At 39.5% G+C, this 20,957-nt stretch overlaps 1 protein-coding gene across 4 annotated transcripts in view; it reads right to left on the bottom strand.

Annotated features, from left to right (window-relative positions):
* The window catches only part of srbd1 (S1 RNA binding domain 1), a 54,469-nt gene extending 35,313 nt beyond the window's left edge, over positions 1 to 19,156 (bottom strand). The window contains exons 1-15 of one of the 4 annotated variants that reach the window (XM_047812790.1): positions 18,892 to 19,156; positions 18,738 to 18,809; positions 18,402 to 18,651; positions 17,882 to 18,001; positions 17,127 to 17,363; positions 16,543 to 16,709; positions 15,607 to 15,724; positions 15,346 to 15,484; positions 14,092 to 14,188; positions 13,779 to 13,935; positions 4,884 to 4,987; positions 4,521 to 4,628; positions 3,554 to 3,711; positions 2,447 to 2,537; positions 1,257 to 1,364 (exon numbers count right to left, since the gene is read on the bottom strand). In XM_047812790.1, the coding sequence (XP_047668746.1) occupies positions 1,257 to 1,364; positions 2,447 to 2,537; positions 3,554 to 3,711; positions 4,521 to 4,628; positions 4,884 to 4,987; positions 13,779 to 13,935; positions 14,092 to 14,188; positions 15,346 to 15,484; positions 15,607 to 15,724; positions 16,543 to 16,709; positions 17,127 to 17,363; positions 17,882 to 18,001; positions 18,402 to 18,651; positions 18,738 to 18,802 (1,919 nt within the window). In that variant the 5' untranslated portion in view covers positions 18,803 to 18,809; positions 18,892 to 19,156. Of the gene's footprint in view, positions 1 to 1,256; positions 1,365 to 2,446; positions 2,538 to 3,553; positions 3,712 to 4,520; positions 4,629 to 4,883; positions 4,988 to 13,778; positions 13,936 to 14,091; positions 14,189 to 15,345; positions 15,485 to 15,606; positions 15,725 to 16,542; positions 16,710 to 17,126; positions 17,364 to 17,881; positions 18,002 to 18,401; positions 18,652 to 18,737 lie in introns of all 4 variants that reach the window. The other 3 variants (XM_047812789.1, XM_047812791.1, XM_047812792.1) reach the window with 3 other exon arrangements.
* Positions 19,157 to 20,957: the final 1,801 nt, after the last annotated feature.

Raw genomic sequence — 20,957 nt, 5'->3', positions numbered from 1 at the left:
GACAGTAATGACAGCTGATGGAAGCATGTCTATCATGTTACATGGAGTGCTGGATGAAATAACCCTTCACAAAAATAAATAAATAAATAGATAGATAGATAGATAGATAGATAGATAGATAGATAGATAGATAGATAGATAGATAGATAGATAGATAGATAGATAGATAGATTATAAATATTATACATATATACACACACACACGCACACGCTTTGTGCATTTGTGTAGGTGCTGTTAACGAATCAATGTTGTACTGTGTCGTAAATAAATAAAAGCTTCCTGAACTCACTACACATTCTATTATTCTTTCAGTTCTCTCGTTTTTTTATTTATTTATTTCTTGACTCTGACGGTCATAAAAGCTGAAACAGCAGCGTTCTTGAATAACTGAGCATACGCTGCTGAATAAGAACCTCAGTCGGTAAGATTTATTTCAACTAGCACTTCTCTTTCAGTAACACTTGGCCTTCTCGTTCAGGACCAGAAACAGTGCTAACGCATGGGCGACCGATGTCTGACAGCAGATGCAGTGTTGGTTTTGTAGAGATCTCAAATCTTCTGCTTCCATTTTAGAATGGAGGTTGAAATGGATCCACTTGTGGAGTGCCAGGATGTCAGGTTTGACGCACTGAGCATCGCTGAGAATTACTAAGCAGACCTATCCAAGCTACACTCGAGAGATGTGAGCAATACCGTAAACCGCCGGTGCTGCACTCCATAGACGGCCACTTCAGAGCGGTTCTGGGCAGGCTTCCAGTCCGAACCAAAAGTCAATAAACACAGGTCTGGCTAGATAGAGAATGAGACGATCCCAAATCCAGCTGATATTTGAGTTGGACGAAAGCATGTTGGACGAGTTTTGATTTGAAGGGTGGTGAGAAATATTTGTTTTTAATTAAAGACAGTCATACAAGGTCCAGATATTTAAAATCCACAAGCCTTACACACTGCAGGCCATCTTTATTTCATCTACTACCGCATGTTCCCGTAGCTGTTATTTTCCTGCCACTGGGAGTTTATTGATCGTGAGTTTCCAGCTTTCAGTCTGTACATCCACAGGATTCTAAGAAGACCTTGATTTCACTTCAAACAAATAAAAGTTGACGCTGAGCTTTACTCAAGAGCTGTTTTTTTTTTATTATAAGATTAGGATCAGCTCTCCTGTAGCAGGACTTATATGACACTTTCTAAGCAGAAACAACCAAACTGACACTAGGTCATTGTTTATGAGCATGTAGTACATTTCCACACTTACCAGTAGGACACATCCAAAGGTTTGAAAAAGCCACTTTTGATGAGATCAGCGAAGAAAGACTCCGTCTCTCTGCATGCGGTGCCATTTCCTATGACAACAGTCTGGCAGCTGGAATTGAAGTGGTGATGGACGGGAAAGAAAGGGGGGAAAAAAAGTCAAAATATTGTTAATGCAAATAGTCCTAAGAAAAATGTGTTGTACTTTTTTTCTGCCTTAACCTTTCATAAACTAGACTCTGCTGAGTGACTACATTCTAATAAATGTGTGACTAATGGAGACATAATCTATATTCTAGAAAAAGGCAATAAATGAATTATGTACTGTTTGACAATCACTTTTCTTGCAAATACAAGAAGTAAACATTTCATCTGAAAGACACTTACTCACTCACATGCACCTCAATTAAACATATTCCCTCTTTCGTTATACACCAAATGGCCAAAAGTTTGTGGACCCCTGACCATCACACTTGTATGTCTTCTAGAAAGGCTTTCTGCCAGATTATGAAACGTAGCTGTGGGGATTTGTGCTCATTAAGCCAAAAGAGTATTAGTGAGGTCAGGCACTGATGAAAGACAAGGAGGTCTGGTGTGTGGTCAGCAAAGATGTTCAGTGGGCTTGAGATCAGGGTTCTGTGGAAGCCACTCAAGTTCTTCTACACCACGCTTGGCAAACCATGTCTTCCTGGACCTCATGTTTTTACACAAAGAAAAAAAAAGGTACAAATCTGGAGAAGTCACTCATATGTGTGTAACAGTCATGTGTTCATATTCTCCTGGCCAAATAATGTAGATTAGATGTCAATCATCTCTGAACGTACAGTACAAATCTTAACATTTTAACAAATATCAAATCTAACCCAGTTAACTGTGGTAAAATCAGTAAGCTCAAACAGAGTTGATTTACATTTTATTAGGAATTGGTCTACATATAGAGCAAAATCAAAATGCAAGAAAACCTTTTTTTGAATGACAACTTTTTTCTCTAACACACTAATTCAGAAGAAATTGAACAAAGAAAAAAACAAAATGTTCATAAAATGACTTTAGTAAATATGCTATGAAAAAAGCCCCTGTGCTTCACCCAGTTTATAGAGATGAGCACAGGCAAAAAAAATAGCCATGGATTTTTAAAAATATAAAATAAAAATAAATAAATAAAAGAAATGAGAGTTTACACATTTGTAGTACCTATGTTTAAGCATGAGGTGGCGCAGTTTGTCAGCCTCTCTTTTATTGCCTGAGCCATGCAGGTACACCACATCTGTGTGCAGGATCTGACCTGAGATGTCACAAAGACAAAACATAATACAAGAGTATGAACCCAGGAAGCAAAATTGTTTCAAAAAAAGATTTCAAAAAACATATTTCTGCTTTCCATTCTGTTTCTGAATAGTCCATGGACTACCCTCGTCCCTCCAGGACAGACCGCACCACTTATCTATACAGTACGCTCCTGCTTGAGAGAACCTAATCCTCCTGGACACTGTCAGAGAGCCAAATTCTGTTTGATGGCAACCCCCACAGACCTGTCACGGTCAAGCGGGGTCTGGCACGACGGGTGTAGTTGTGTGTGGTGCTGGTACAGGGCAAAAAGCAAAGCATGGTGATGCAAACTGGCATGCCCTCACCAGGCCAATGCCACAGGTGGCCATGTCCAGCATCAAGCCCCGCCCACAGAGACGGTACAGCGTGCATGCCGCTCCTGCTAGCCAATCATATACACCTGTTTAAAATGCCGGATCAAACTATTTAGTTTGAAGACATCAGTCTTAAAGATAATACTGACAATATGGTGATTGAAAAACACATATTTTTTAATAATAATAAAAATGTATTATTATACATAGTGTTTCTACAATATGTGTGTAATGTGCATGCCTTTAATGATATTTGTATACATTAAAGATGCCTTTAAACACGCTATATGACAAAGTATTTGGACTCCTGGAAGCACACATTGTATAGGATGTCAGTATGTGCTGTAGAATTAAAAGATCCCTTCACAGGAACTAAGCGGTCGGACTCTGTGACTCTGTTCCAGTATGAAAAGCGCTCCCGTGGACATGGTTTGAGTGACCTGCACGGTGCATACTGTATAAGCCTCAAATTATTTTCATGCCTCGTAGGCTTTTCAACAACTACAAAAAAAAAAAAAAACACAAACACATATGCGTTGAACATTTCCACGTTCTTAGATGTGAAAACAAACAAATTCTAGATTTTATGACTCAAAAATATTTCATTTAAAAAAAAAAAAAAAAAAAAAAAGACATCTGCAGCAAAGTGTGGTCTTACTGGTGGGGGAGAGGATTGCCAGTTTGCAGCCATGCCGAAATCCAGGATCTACACCCATGAGGACACGTCCGCGCACGGGGCACACCAAGAGCCTCTGCCGGAGATTACGCACAAACATAGCAACAGACTCCTTCTCCGCACTGGTGGTCAGTTTGGTCCTGGAACAGAGAGGGGAATTTATTTTATACATTCTATGCACTTCTGGTGTTAAAGGAAACCTCTGTCCTGAAACGCATTAAATATGTTTATATTGAAATTCTTGGGCTCTGCTTAGCACGTCTGGTGTTAACTTGTTGGTTGGTGCTGTATTTACATTATCCCTGTGTGAAGCTAGCTGCTGTTCTGACTGCACTGCAAACACAATTACAACGGAGTCTAACAGAAGAAAGATGTTCGACAATCGTTCGCTGTCAGATCTTAAGATCAGACAGAAACCGTGTTGCAATATTTGCCTATAGCTTCTACTATGCTCCTGCGACATTCGATGCCACAGAAGTATTGGAGGCAGCAAAGACTGGACTCAATGTTCCAGAATGTAATGCAGCTATACCACAAATCTGTGCTGAATTATAGCAGGGACTCAGCAAATGACTGATTTATAATGTGGTAAAAGCGCAAGACTCTTTGAGAGACATTTGATCAGAGTGTTCAGGTGAAGTGGTGAAAGAGCTAAAGACCAGGCAAGGGCTAATTGTTTTGGCACCACAATCAGCTTGGAGTCGAACCACATTAACACATTAACATAATACTTTAGAGCTCCTTGTTGATGAAAGAAGTTTCAACTAAAAAAAAAAAAAAAGAGAGAGAATGCTTTTCATAATTCCACTGCAAGAGAAATCTTGGATGTGTTTGAAGATCGTGTTCATTTTAACGATTTATATTCTGGTCATTTAAAGTCGATTTTTCTTTTAAAACTTTAAATAATCTTGTGCCTTTTTCATTTTTGTTTAAAATGAATAGTGCATACCTGTAGCTTCTGCTGAGCATGGGCAATAGAAGTCTCTTGTACGAGTCCTCTACAGCGCTATTCAAAATTTTCATCAGCTCAGGACGTGCAAACACCGGAGGCCTCCACCTACAAAACACACACACACACACACACACACACACAAAACACTTAAAGACAATAAACAATAAATCCATATATATCAATAATAATGAAGGGTATTTTTAAATTTTTGACTGCTACTTGCAACAGAACAGTGAGGAATGCAGAGGTCTATGAAAATGCTAAGCATTTGCGTATCCTTATTTAAAAATAGCAAAAGGAAAAAGAATGGTGTGTGTAATAGAGGAGTTGGACTGCACACTTTGAAGGTGGGACACGGACCTGACGTTGACACACCACCTACAGAATTCAGCCTTCACCCAGTCAGGGATGTTAACCTTCACTGACAGAATCTTCAGATTCTCTCCTCGGTTAATGGCCAATGTCTGAAACAAGAGCGTAACATGTAGAGACAGCAGACACAAAGCCTGGCACAGTAGTGCACTGCTGGTACCATTCCTACATTCCCTACCAAAACAAGCTCAAATGGACGCGTGCACAACAAACTTCCTTTTAAATGAATGCCATGACTACACTTTTTTCTAAAAAAGGCTGTAGATTTTAGAAAGAAAGAACAAGACAAGACAAAAAACAGACATTCAGAAATACAGACAGAAAAGGCAGACAGAGGACACAGACAAAAAGAAAGAAAGAAATTAAAGACAAGACAGACAAAAAAGACAGACAGAAAAGAGAGACTTAAAAAAAGACAGACAGTCAGAAATACGGACAGAATTCCCCACAAGGTCCAAAGTGTCAGATGATATTTCATCTCCACACACACACACACACACACACACACACACACACGGACAGAGATACGCACAGATACACAGACAGACAGAGAGACCACACACACACACACACACACACACACACAGACCCCCCCCCACTCAGAAAGAGAGACCCCCCCACACACACACAGAAAGAGAGACCCCCCCACACACACAGAAAGAGAGACCCCCACACACACAGAAAGAGAGACCCCCCCACACACACAGAAAGAGAGACCCCCCCACACACACAGAGACCCCCACACACACACAGAGAGACCCCCACACACACACAGAGAGACCCCCACACACACACAGAGACCCACACACACACACACAGAGACCCACACACACACAGAAAGACAGACCCCCACACACACACAAAGAGAGACCCCCACACACACACACAAAGAGAGACCCCCACACACACACACAGAGACCCCCACACACAGACAGAGAGACCCCCCCACACACACAGAGAGACCCCCCCACACAGACAGAGAGATCCCCACACACACAGACAGAGAGACCCCCACACACACAGACAGAGAGACCCCCCCACACACAGACAGAGAGACCCCCACACACAGACAGAGAGATCCCCACACACAGAAAGACAGACCCCCACACACAGGAAGAGCGCCCCCCTCACACATGAAGAGAGACCCCCCCACACACACACACAGAGACCCCCACACACACAGAGAGACCCCCACACACACAGAGAGACAGTCCCCCACACACAGAAAGACAGACCCCCACACACACAAAGACAGACCCCCCCCAACACAGAAAGAGACCCCCCCACACACATACAAATAAACAGAGAGGCAGTCACCCACAGAGAGACAGTCACACACAGATAGACAGTCAGAGAGTCACACAGACACACTGCAGTAAGCCTTGTGTCTCTCTCACTTCTCTCTAGCTGCTCCTCTAAGGAAAAGTGACATGCTGTTAAGCAAATAGTTTTAAGTGTCTGACCTTTTCTGAGGAAAACCTTTTGGAAGAATAAAGAAAGCGGTAGAGATGATCCATCAATCAGGACTTGAAGCAGAAGAGTAAAGCTGACAAATGCCAAATTGCCACCAACCCCCAAACCCACACACAGACACACAAACCTACCAGTGAGACAACAGAAGACCCATCACTAAACAACTGATGCCCTGATCAGGACATGAATTAATGCAGCCTGAAATACCATGAACTATTCTGTTCTCTTATTCTGGCATTTTGCTGCCCTAAGGAAGCTGTTTACATGCATGTTGCCATGTGTCATTCATCACATATACTTTATCCTAAGATATGGAAACGTCAGAATGGAAACTTCATCCCTGCTCTTTTCCAACACCAGATTGTGGTCAACGTAACACACTTCATAAAGCACTCACACTTAAAGCAGGGTTCAAACAAAGCGAGCTCTATGTGTGACTACACAACACAGAACAAGCCTCAGAACAAAACTAACAACCAAGACATTACATGCTCATAGACACGCATATGGAATACTAGAGCACGCATAATAACATCAGAAAGTGTCGACAAAACCTAAAGAACAGACCGAGAGCGCTTTGAGTCTCATCTGGGTCACAGATTTACAATATTATAGAATTTAACTGTAGTTAAATAAGTTTTTAAATCGATAGAAAATCAAACATTATAATATAAATACAGATCTGTGACAGAACAGTGGGATTATTCTGAATACTTTAACTAGAATGTATCAGTATAATTACAATATAATTATAATAACTTTACAGTATAATTAATAAATGAGACATTGTGTATTTAACGGGTTTTAGTTAAGATTTAAAGTGTAACGTACACAAACCAAGCAAATTCCTCTTCAGTTCCAGCTACAATAAACATTTATTCCCTCAGCTCTCTCTCTCTGTCTCTCCATCCCTCCTTTAGTCTCACTCTACACCTCTCCGTTTCTGTCTCTGTCTTGTAGTCCATCTCTCTCTCTCGGTCTCCATGACTCTCTCTCTGTGTCTCCGCATCGCTCTCCTTCCTTCGCCTAGTCTCTCTCCGCATCGCTCTCCTTCCTTCGCCTAGTCTCTCTCCGCATCGCTCTCCTTCCTTCGCCTAGTCTCTCTCCGCATCGCTCTCCTTCCTTCGCCTAGTCTCTCTCCGCATCGCTCTCCTTCCTTCGCCTAGTCTCTCTCCGCATCGCTCTCCTTCCTTCGCCTAGTCTCTCTCTCCGCATCGCTCTCCTTCCTTCGCCTAGTCTCTCTCTCCGCATCGCTCTCCTTCCTTCGCCTAGTCTCTCTCTCCGCATCGCTCTCCTTCCTTCGCCTAGTCTCTCTCTCCGCATCGCTCTCCTTCCTTCGCCTAGTCTCTCTCTCCATCGCTCTCCTTCCTTCGCCTAGTCTCTCTCTCGATCGCTCTCCTTCCTTCGCCTAGTCTCTCTCTCCATCGCTCTCCTTCCTTCGCCTAGTCTCTCTCCGCATCGCTCTCCTTCCTTCGCCTACGCATCGCTCTCCTTCCTCCGCCTACTCTCTCTCTCCGCATCGCTCTCCTTCCTTCGCCTACTCTCTCTCTCCGCATCGCTCTCCTTCCTTCGCCTACTCTCTCTCTCCGCATCGCTCTCCTTCCTTCGCCTAGTCTCTCTCCGCATCGCTCACCTTCCTTCGCCTAGTCTCTCTCCGCATCGCTCACCTTCCTTCGCCTAGTCTCTCTCTCCGCATTGCTCTCAGTCCCTCCATATCTCTATCGCATTCTCAGTGCAAAGCTTCTCCATTTTCCCAAGAAACTCCTCGGTCATGTAATTTCCCATGCTGGGAATCCCATGTCTGTTTCAAACGTGTAGTCACCTGACCCTCTATCCATAACGCTAAATAAATGTCTGCTAACAAAATGATTTGAGTATATGGTGTTTGTAGCATACAGATCTCAGTTAATGAGACTATAGACATGTAGATAATAATGTAACCAACTATATTATTACAATATGTATAATGTAATATTCAATTAAACATTTTTAAATTGAATTAAATATAAATCTATAATATATGGTATAGGTGTAACACTGCAGAAATAAAAAAGGACAAATAAAATATTAAAAATATGGGCAATTCAATAAATATAATTTCACATATTTTTAAATGACGAGACTCGTTTAAAATGTCATACACTCTGAGGCTGAGAGAGAGAAAAAAAAACTTCTTTTTTTCCCCCAGTAATAAGAAGAAAAACAAGAATACGGCCTTTTATTGCATAAGCATGGGGGAAGAAAAGCTACATATTCAAGATATCATGTTCTTCAATAACAATGAAATCATAATTGAAAAAATATGAGGAATGTATACTACAGGAACGAATATTATTCTAAAGACAGCGATTCCGATTTCAATATTTACTTTCCAAATAAGGTGAAGGAATAGGCATGGAAAAGAGCAAGTGGAAGGCCTCAACATAAACAAAGGGAACGGCTGAACTTTTTACTCCTTATCTTTTCACACACAGAAAAACAAACATACACAACATGGGGTTTAAGATACAACAGTGACTATTCTCAGAGCAAGATAAATAGGCGCTAACTTTTAGACAGAAAGGGAAGAAAAACTAGATTTATTTAAATGACAAATTCTCAAAGGAATAAGCAGATGGAGAGACTGTAATTGCTCTGGAGAATTCCTTCTATGTCTCCAGATTTCTCAACCGTTTCATGTTGTCGGATAAAGATGTAGAGAAAGTTGAACGTGAGGAGGAAAAGGGACGAAGTGAAACGGACGGACGGAATTGACTCTTAACACTATTCCAAATATTAGATCTTTTAAAAATGTACGATAAATTTATTATGTTGGAAACTAATATGCAAGCTTGGCACGTGTTGCTGCTATCCTTACACTATAACTGTTGGGGAAAATGTATGATCGGTTGGAAATAAGTCTCCAAATCAAATTTGTTCACGAATGCACTGTTATTGGCGGAAAGTGGAATAAGCAGATGATTGTAGAGACAAGTTATAACAATGCGTTAAAACTAACATGTTACAAACAATTGGAACCATAATTAAGGGTGCCAAAGTGCAAGCTTAAAAAATGAATTAAAATAAAAAAACAATGATTTCTTTTGTCTTGTACAGTATGAATAAATAAGGTTACGCAACCTGACGTGACATACGGCTAAGTATGGTGACCCATACTCAGAATTTGTTCTCCACACTTAACCCATCCAAAGTGCACACACACAGGAGTGGACACACAGCAGTGAACACACACACACACCCGGAGCAGTGGGCAGTCATTTATGCTGCGGCGCCTGGGGAGCAGTTGGAGGGGTTCGGTGCCTTGCTCAAGGGCACCTCAGTCGTGGCCGGCCCAAGACTTAAGGTTAGGTTAGGGTTAGGAGTCAGACTCGCTAACCATTAAAATATCTGAGGCTATATCATGTAGGAATTACGCTCATGACTGATCACATTAGAGATGCGCTGAACATCTGCATGTTACAAATGTAATGAATGTAAACATCTCCGACACAAAGAAGAAATGTCATAGCTCCTGAATTCTATCATTTCTTCCGCTTTGGCATTTCGGCTCTTTCTCAGACACGTTCTCTTAATTTCATAGCTGCAGAATATATATAAATTTTATATATATATATATATATATATATATATATATATATGTGGCATTTCTGTGCTGTTATCTGCGCTAGATATTATCTCGAATATGATTGGTCACAAAAATAATCCCTACATGATCTAACCTGTAGCATTTTAGCAACTGACGATCTCAATTAAATACTGTATACAATACGTTTCTTCTCTCTCTTCACCTTTCGGCCATTTTCTCCTTTGCTAAAGAAACTCTTAAGCCTCTCAAAATTCTCACTACTCCTAAGACTTTTTGACCTTATGAGCCCTTGGTTAAGATGCTTTATGAATAACTTTTATCTTTACTAGGATCTTCTCTTTCATTTCAAATGGAAATGTCCAGATTTTTAAAGAATTTTCTTGATCTACACTTATCACTTTGTGTGTACTGTGGCTAATGTTATAGTGAGTTTGTCAGCGGTGTCCAGTCTTATCCGGAAAGGGCCGATGTGGGTGCAGGTTTTCATTCCAACCAAGCAGAAGCCACACCTGATTCCACCTGTTTAATCAGTTATTCTTGGCTTTTAGTAGACTCTGGTGTGGCTTCTGCTTGGTTGGAATGAAAACCTGCACCCACACCGGCCCTTTCCGAATAAGATTGGACACCGCTGGAGTATGTAGTGTGTAGAACGTCACTGTGTAAAACCCTGATGCTGGAGCAATAGGAAATCTACTCAACTGGATTTTTATAAAACGCTTTTAACAATGGACATTGCCACAAAGCGACTTTACAGAAATCTAGATAAAGATTTAAATTCCTACCAAGGAAGCTAGATATCAGTGACAAGAAGATAAAAATGCATGCAGAACTAAACTGTACCAAAACACACACACACACACACACACACACACACACACACACACACACACACACACACACACACACACACACACACGTGTAAGCTATACTGGACTGTACAAATTAATCACTCTCTCAATTGCTGTTTTTGCACAACGCATTTCAATACCTGCTGCTATTACATATGTATGTTTAATTGAACCCTCTTGTTTACTATTTCTCTAGTTTTGCACAATGTACTGTGTAATATACAGAATGCACAGTGGCCGGTGCTATTTTGTGTATTTGTCTCATAGTGTTTTGTATTGTCTGTCTGCACTAGCTCTGCACTTAGGTCCATAGCTCTGTGTCGTTTTTTAGCACCATGTTCCTCGAGTGACGTCGTTTCATTTCACTGTCTACTCCGTCAGCTCTATATGGTTGAAATGACAACAAAAGCTTCTTGACTTGACTAGTAACCAGACTCAAATCATTTGGAGAAACAGAATAATGAGATTCTCTGATTTCCCATGCTCTCAACACACATAATCCAACTAATAGTCAGTCCTGTGTTAAAGTGAGTGTGTTGCAGGGCTGGAAACCTGTGCCGACGTGTGTGTACAGCCTCAATGTATATGCAGGACCTAAAGTTGATATGTTTACATTGTAGAATGCATGCTCATATAACAATAAACGTATAGAGACACATTAATAATATATCCTTATGTTGTTGTTTTTTAATTACTAATGACATCTCATCTTATGTTATCATCCAGCCCTGATGCATTTCTATACTTTATACATATAGTAATTATACACACAAGATAAGTAAAAGTATTTGGTTTTCACAGGTGAATAAAAACCACAAATATATTACACACACACACACACACGTCTGGTCTTAGCACACTCACTGCTGATGTGCTAAATCAAATACACAAGTACATGTGCCTCCCGTCACAACACATCCCATGATGTTTGTACCTAACAAAGCCACAAAAAGGTTCATTTTCGCCACAGTGACACAGCGTGTAGGTCACAGGCAGCTTAAATTAACAGGTGCTGACAGTTCAGACCACCAAATTAACAAGGGAGGCCATGTTGAGTGCTTCAGAGGAGAAAGGTCTTCACCTCTCATTCATTCACTCACTCACATCCTCACACCCACACACACACACAAACACTCTCTCTCTCTTTCCCTCCCTCGCTCTCTCTCATTCTCATAAAGCCCACAAGCAGCTGTCGCCATGGAAGAATGCCTGTCAATCTCAGCCCCTAATCCAAAGGCACGTGGACAGGGACATGTCACATATGTTAAGGAGGAGAGAGGTGGAATGACTGGAGGACAGAGAAGGGGGTGAAAGGAAAGAGACGGTGGGATAAAAAAAGAAAGAAAAAAAGAGAAAAGCCACTGCGACTGGCAACCACCTCGGAGTAACCAGGGTGCCAGCAGTTGTGGGTGCTTTCACTAAACCCTCCTGACAGCAATGCTTTACAGAGTGGCACTGAGAACCTGTACAAATGCCACATTACTGATGCAGTGAAAAGTACGCATGTACATATTAGAGTACAAGAGCAGATTACTAATTAGTACATGAATTTTTATATAAAAGAACAAACAAATATAAATGAGTGATCCCCTGGTGTTGGTGGTGTTTAACAATGCTATTCATCACATACAACCAGGACAAAAATCTATTAGTAATTTATGTTCAGAATCAGACTGCGATGCTGATTGTTTTATTATTATTTATTTTATTTTTTTTTAAACAATGATGCAGTGTAGTGTATTGTGGAGGTGATTATCAGGATAAAAAGATTGTTTAAGTAACAAGAAATATGCTCAGCCAAAAAACCTATTACTTAAATGAATTTAAAGTGTTTATAGGTTTTGAAGTAAGTGAAGTGTAATGCCTTTCTATATTTAATAGTATTAACTGTATGTTTTTTGTAGAAACAATTGATGGGTTAGTTAAACGTCCATGAAAGACAATCTTTTTTTGAAGATTCATTCATTAGTTTTGAATGCATATAAACAGGTTAAGAAAGACAATGCTAGTCAGAACGATAGTTGGATAATCTAAAAGCAGCCAGTAATAATCTAAAAGAGTCCTGTCAGCAAAATAAGAAAAATAAAATATGTTTCTCTTTGTAATTGTAATTTGGTGTTTTTAAAAAAAAAAAAAAAAAAAAAAAAAAAGCTGTTTAGATTCAATGCAACAATGCAAACATAGTGACAAAAAGTGACTTTCATGTTGTTCTGCGTTCTGATTAATAGCTAAGATCACCACAAACCAAACTAAATGAAAGCTAAATCATCTGGAACATTTGATCTGATCACTCTCAGATCCTAATGGTTCATTTAAGACAAGTGCAGAAATACTGAGTGCTAGTATTTCTTTATTTCCAGCATTGGGCAGAGCCCTTATCTAGACACCTGAGTGTTTGAGGGATAAAGGGGTCTAGAACTGGCAAGTCGGTACTGCTGTGCTTTGAACATGTATGTATCTCTTGATTAAATTGAGTTATGTATTTATGTAAAAAAAAGAAAACACTTAAAAATATAGGGTGTTTAAAACTCAGCAATATATGTGTGTGCACATAGTTATATAAATACATTGTCTACAAGAACGACAGGGCATACAAGTGGCACTTATCCATCAACAGCTGCTCCAATATGGAACAGAAATAAATAAATAAACATAAAAAACAAACAAACAAACAAATAAATATGAATGAACTTTTTTTCCTCCAAGCAATGAAACATAATTTCAATATTAAATATCAGAATCAAAGAAAAATAAATAAATAAATAATTTGGCATCCGGTCAGATGCAGAGGATTAATAATAAGGAATAAATACTGAATTATAGCATTATAGAAGAGGCCTAGAAGAAAAATATCTGAAGTGTTAATTAGGAGAAATCACTATATTTGTCCATACAGAACTGGTTTTACCCAAACTAGTAAAAAGTGCATTTCCTGACCTGAGGCTGTAAAGAGAGTAGAGAAGGCTGAGTCTGTACCTGATGGTGTTGGATTCTCTGCACGCTACAACAGAATGAACTGTACAGGCTGAATTTGGAAATGTCTTTAGGTTTGCTTTTCTGATCTGCCTGCTGCTGCTCTTTAAGTGCCGTTTTAGACACAGACGATTGGATTTTGAGATCACTTCTCTCACACCTGTAAAGGAACACCCACATATACACACTTGTATAATAAAACTAAACATCAAGTGCCGAGATATTGTCAGTGAAAACAAAGACAGGAATACAAAGACAGGGATGGAGGAGTAAAAATGCATGGACGAGAGAGAGAGAAAATTGACGTGTGTCTTACAGTGAACGGATGTAGGTCAGTGTCTCAATGTCCTTAGCGATCATGTCGGCTAGAATTTGCTCGACACCTGTGGCAACCTCATCAAGAGTGGACAAACCTATGGACCCGCCCCCCACCCCACCCCACACACACACACACAGAGAGAGATTACAGATTACAGTTATTTAGTGAAGATTCAGCAAGGTCTTTTAAACTTTCAAATACTCTTTATAATAATATAAATAACACATCTGCAATGGCCCATAAACAGTTCGTCAGTTCATATACATAGTAACTGGACAGATTGTTTATTATATTGTGAAACATGCTAATGTTAAAAATAAAGAAATAAATAAAACCCTACAGGCAGTAACATGACTTTTGCTGAAGAGCTTCTGCAGAAGGGGATGCAAAATATACAGTACACTGCTGCCCCCTAGTGATTAAAACAAATGTTCTGCTTTTGCACACAGTATAACCACCTTTAACTCAAACATCATTTCCAGTGAGCAAAGCATAAGATGCAGAAATCCCTGTTTGTGCACAGGAGCCCTTAGTAGACGAGTTCATTACGGTTGGTAAGAAAAGTTTGTAAATTTGATAAAGAAATTAAATGTAGAAATTTAAAGATTAAAATTAAGTTACTATTTATCTCTAACATTTATCCCTAATGACAAGCTTGAGGTGACGTGTGGTGAGGGAAAAACTCCCTGAGATGATATGAGGAACCAGACTCAGAAGGGAACCTCATCCTCATTTGGGTGTTAATGTGCACCAAATAATGTCAACGTCCTTTCTACAAAATTATGTATTTGAATGAACTAACGGTTAATCGCAAATTCTGGCTCAAAACTAATTTCTTCCTGCCGAAGTCTTCAAACAATCGCTAATGACCCGACCATGAGCTGGCTTACGCAACAGTGGATCAAAGGAGGAGTGACAGACTCCGCACGGCCCCGCCCACAGCAATCCCATGAGTCACTGGCTCTCCATGCAGATCAATCCCCAGCAGAGTGAACACTGGGTGACGAGACACCAAACAGGTGTAGGGCGTTTGGACTGTTTAAGATTATTGGTAAGTATAAACAGTCGCCTTCTTGTGGTACCGAGCTCTCGGTTAACTTTCAGTGTCGGTCCCAAGCCCGGATAAAACGGGAGGGTTACATCAGGAAGGACATTCGGGGTAAAAGATCCACTGTGGTGACCCCTAACGATGAGCAGCCGAAAGAACAGCAGCAAGTTTAACATTCATTAGTACTCTAATTAGCTTCTTACCTTTGGTGCCGGGCTGAATCCATGAGCGCAGATCAAGTGTTTGAGGTGTCTGTAGAAGAGCCAGTGCTGCAGATTCTAGACCAAGCTGCTTTGCCCGTCGAGCCTTTGACAGCTTACTGTCCTTCTTATATGGCGCATACTGTGAAGTTGTTATTGTATATGGAATATTATTATATATAAATATATAAAACGTGTTAACGAAATAAATCAATTTCTTAATAAACGGCGAATAACAAGTTGTAGAGTATATTGTATCCTGACCACATGATCCAGTTCATCAGCACTTTTGCAGTCCTTCAGAGCTTTCTCAAGTTCAAAGGTCAAACTTCCCTCTTTCTTCAGGGTTTGTGCGATGGTCTGAGACTTCTTTGCCAATGAGCTAACACACACACACACACACACCGCCTCAATATAAAGTCATCTACTTCATTAAGTATAGACTTGTGCCACTTCCTTCCTCGTTGACATATTTAGTATGACAAAGTAATAACAATAACAAAGTGCAAAAGATGAAGGAAATATTGAGAATATTAAATTGTTAAAGGAATCATATAGTAATCTTAATGACCACTAGGTTATTTCAACCAAAATCAAAAATTGCTTGTACAAAGAACAGGCAGGGGAATACACCAATTTTGTAGTAATTGGGTAACAAGTTTGGATGTTTGGTTAACAAATTAAATAAAAGTAGCTTCTGCCAAATGAACATGACTGATACATGTGTCTGTACAACAGCAGGTCAGTATGGACACTTGAGCAAGTACAAACACTTCTACTGAGTTTTGTCATTTTACATTTATGGCATTTGAAGTCTATATCGATGAATACATTAACTCTGATTCACTAGGTTACAGACTAAGACACTATCAACCTTAAAACTCTGCTCAGCATTTTTTTTTTTTTAAATAAATGCTAGATTTAGTGTTACAGAAAGTTCTTTACTTTACTAAAGTTCTCGATAGGTAAAGGGACTTTACCTATCGTTTATAGTATGGCCAGTGACTCGGCTGTTCGGACATCTAGATGGAAGTTTATTCCACCACCTCAGTGCCAGAACAGAAGAGTGTCCTACCTTTTACCCTGAGAGATGGTGTGACCAGTCGAGCGGTGATAGCAGATGTCATATGAGCATCTACTGTAGTTGTCATAAACTGAACTTCATGCACATTGCTTCATTTTCCCCTGCAACTCACTCACCAGAGTTCCTCCCAAGCGAGCTGCACATCTCTCACACTGTCCCCATCCATGTGGCCTATAAGCTCCTTCCTGTAGCGCACCATGAACGGGATGGTGTTCTCGTCCCTCAGGAGCTGAGCGATGTTACCACAGACCCACTGCTCCACTCCAGTCTTCTCAGCTAAAACCTTAATATAGAGCATATGCGCGCACACACACACGTTTTAGAATCGGCTGTTATAATATGTTATAAGGAAGAGGAATAATCTGTTAAATTAAAGACACTTCTAATTTACCATTATGGCTATGATTTCATTTATCTAATGAGAAGCTGAAAAGGTAAAACTATTAGTAACAATAACACCAACGCGATAAAGTATTTTCTAAACTCTGCACGTCCACCAACGCATTGTCACAAAGTGTAAAGAAAGATGATTTTAACTGTCCATCAAAATAAAAATATTTATTTTGAACATCGCTTTATTAAGTTATATTCATTGCAGTAAGTTTGTCGGTGACTGATTGATAATGAACTGCAAACGGTCACAAAAGAAAAATGATTATTAACAAAATACCCTCGTGCCAACATACCCGTAAGCTCTCACCTGTGCTGGGTCCCAGTTCATCTGCAATTCATCCCGAAAGGTATTTGCATTCTTTATGTGGACCGCTTTGCCCTGAGGCGCACTTGCAGTCTTCTGCTTCTTCTGCACTGGTTCATCAAAGGTAAAGTCATCCACAGGCTCTTCCTTTTTCACCCTAGGGAGCTGTGTACTGGAAGATGGCCCTTCATGGGCAACAGCATCAGTACTGAAGATCTTGTCCATGCTGAAGGAAAGTCTCTGAAAGTCACGTTACATTTCATCAGGGGTTTTCGGGCATTAAGAAGATAGAACACTGAAAGAAGATAGTTCATTAAAAACATTTCCATGGCCTTCTAAAGATTTTACATCCAAATGCTAAATGACTTATTGGAAATGCAAGGAAGGAAGGAACACAGGAAGGAAGGAAGGAAGGAAGGAAGGAACACAGGAAGGAACACAGGAAGGAAGGAAGGAAGGATGGAAGGAAGGATGGATACTTTATTGACACCCCACAGAAAATTCAAGCATCCAGTAGCAACACACAGAGTAATAAGATTTCACATACACAGTAAACCCCCACCCTCTTGCCCAAAAATGTGCAAACAATGTCATTTTTTGGTTATTTATTTATTTACTAATATTATTATTATTATTATTATTATTATTATTATTAAGATAAACAAATGTTCTTCCACAGTAGCTCAAAAACAACATCATGCCACAAAAGCCCATGGTTTAATGTTACACTGCTCCAACATGCCGAATGACAGTCTTACCTCTTCCTTAACCCGTACTTGTGGTGGAGCTTCATCTTGCTGAAAACCTGCATTATCTTTCTCTTTTCCTTTCTCTTTCTCCACACTCTTCTTGACTTTCAGGGCCCTTGGAGCTCTTGGCTAGGAAGGAAGACAGCAAGGAAGACAGCAAGGAAGGAAGGAAGACAGCAAGGAAGGAAGGAAGGAAGACAGCAAGGAAGGAAGACAGCAAGGAAGGAAGACATCAAGGAAGGAAGACATCAAGGAAGGAAAGAAGGAAGGATAGATACTTTATTGATGCCCCACAGAAAATTCAAGCATCCAGTAGCAACACACAGAGTAATAAGATTTCACATACACAGTAAACCCCCCACCCTCTTGCCCAAAAATGCCCATTTTCTGGTGTTTTATTTATATTTATATTATTATTATTATTATTATTATTATTATTATAAACGAATGTTCTTCCACAGTAGCTCATAAACAACATCATGCCACACAAGCCCGAGGTTTCATGTTCCACTGGGAATGACAGTCTTACCTTTTCCTTAACCTGTACTTGTGCTGGAGCTTCATCTTGCTGAAAACCTGCATTATCTTTCTCCACACTCTTCTTGACTTTCAGGGCCCTTGGAGCTCTTGGCTTTCTCTCAGCCTTTGGTTTGGGCTCTTTAGGTTTGGTGACCGGTTTCTTCTCAGTTGTTTCTCCTATCTTCATCCTTCCTCTTCCTCTGGTCGTCTTCTCTGGCAGCCATTCCTCTGGTTCCTCCTCACTCACTGGGCCTTCTATGCTATATTCACATGTGTTTCCTATTATTTTGTGTTTACCTACAAATATCTGCTTCTCTATTAAACGGTTGAATCTTTATTTACTTACGGTTCATCGTCTGAAGTCGGTTCCTTATACTCCTTCGTCTTTACTGCTCTCCGAGTCCGCAGCATCTTTGTACTGAAACTACACACATATACTAAATGCTAACAAATCCTGCTAACCAGCTCTGCCGAGTGCTCTGGATTGTATGCTAACGTACGGTTCAAATTTAGCGCGTTAGCCTCGACAGCTAGTTAGCATCTGGTCCGGAAAGCCTGCATACTAACTTACTACATATTATGTCCAAATAGTACATACCAGATGCACAATAATATATCTGATCAGTGACTCAATTGTCACTAAATTCGTGCAGCGAGCTGCTTGTAATCTGGAAAACTGCCAGGAGATGCTGAGATTCATATTATTCAGCAACAAGTGACAGACTACAATGTCCAATGTACTATTTAGTGCGCTAGTATACGGTGGGTTTAGCCTGCTTTCTTTTTCTGCATCAGCGCCACCTACTGGTGTGGAGAAACCAGACTTTTTCTTAGTAAATAATAATAACTAAAAAAAAAAATAAAATAAAGTATTTGAAGTATTTGAAACTATCTACTATATATCAGGTCAGAAAAAAAGTGAGTCAGGTCACCTGATCTATGTCATTTTTTATCTTGTGTACTGCAAAAAATGCCATCTTTGCTTGAATATTCAAATATTATTTATTACCAGAGGTGGGAGTAAGTCACACATGTGCAAGTAAGTCTCAAGTCATGAATGTCAAGTCAAAGTCAAGTCGATTCTTTTTTATTTGTCAAGCAAGTCTCAAGTCTCAAATTTGCGACTTAAGTCTGACTCGAGTCCCCATTCCTGTTTATTATTAGTAATAGTTGTATTACTATATTACTATAGTATTACATATAGTAATAGTTGTATTACTATATTATTATTATAATGTGTCAGCTATACGTATATAGTTGAAATGCCAATAAATGCTTGAATTTACTCTTGAGTTGACTTGGATGACAAAAGTTCTGGAAATGTGTTGAGATACCACATCTGAGAGTTGCTTTCACATGACTCTGGATATATTGGCTGGCAAATATACATTTTGAAAAATTATATTTGGTAGACATTATTTTTCAAAACAAATCAAATAAGTAACTTAAACTGCAACACCAAAAAAAAAATACTCATTGTTTATAGCCTGCCACAAGATGGTGTAAAAACTCAGAAACTAATACACAAATGCTCACAAATATCATTAAGCAAAAAGCTCTTTGAAAAAATAACAGCAAATCCATGAAGAATTGAATGAAGTGAATGAAGAAGTGATGTTCAATTGACCAAAATCACTAGTAGAATATTAAATCTTAAACCAAAGGAATTATTTCCAATAGGATTCAAATGATTTGTTTTAAATGATGTCAGATTTCTATTTGAATAAAATTTGGAGAAATACTGAAAAACCTGACAAAATACAGATTTTATATTTACCTGCTGGTATCATACAGTCAAAACACAAACCCACTTCCAAACATATAATTAAATAATGCCATATACCAAATACATGAATGTGGCTGTTCTGGCTTCCAATATTGCATCAGATGCAGCTATGAATAATAAACATTGCTGGCCATTGGAAGGTTCTGAGCTCAAATAACACTGCTAATTCTGCCAGTGCGGTTTGTAGGACTCCGCTGTTCAGTGATTACAACCCAGGTTCAGAAGCTTCATTCATTTAAAACTGTACATTAATACATTAGGCATGTAACCTAGCTATTAACATGCTGTCTGTCTGTAATACATGTGGCTTTATGGCTTGATCAAACATATAATGCTTGACTTGACTTTTAAATAATATTTCAGGATTTTAAATACATGGAATTTTGAGATCCGTTCCACATTATTTGTTTTAAAGCTTCTCAGTTTCTAGACAACTGCTCAGACATGGATACAAACAAAATTCCAACAAAATGGCGCTAGCTTTTTTTTTTTTTTTTTTAAACGTTACCGTGTTATTTTAAGCAACCAATGATGTTTTTATTATTTGTTTACTGCTGTATTTCTGTTTAGACGGTAATAGACCATAACCTCATGTCTGTCACCTATATTTGGCCTCTTCCTGATAAAAGCCTGTGCACTGGAGAAGAGAGGCGAAGGGAGTAGGTGGGAGTTATGTAATTTCTTTGTGTCGCTTCCAGAGAGAACAATTAGTGGATACACAATTATGCCTCAAACGTAATTTGTTAAACTCACAAATCCAGAACACAAATCTGTGAGGGG

Source organism: Tachysurus fulvidraco, chromosome 4 (genome assembly GCF_022655615.1).
Source record: "Tachysurus fulvidraco isolate hzauxx_2018 chromosome 4, HZAU_PFXX_2.0, whole genome shotgun sequence".
In the NCBI taxonomy this organism is placed as follows: domain Eukaryota; kingdom Metazoa; phylum Chordata; class Actinopteri; order Siluriformes; family Bagridae; genus Tachysurus; species Tachysurus fulvidraco.
The sequence above is the reverse complement of the archived record's forward strand: the minus strand, read 5'-3'. Positions and strand labels throughout refer to the sequence as shown.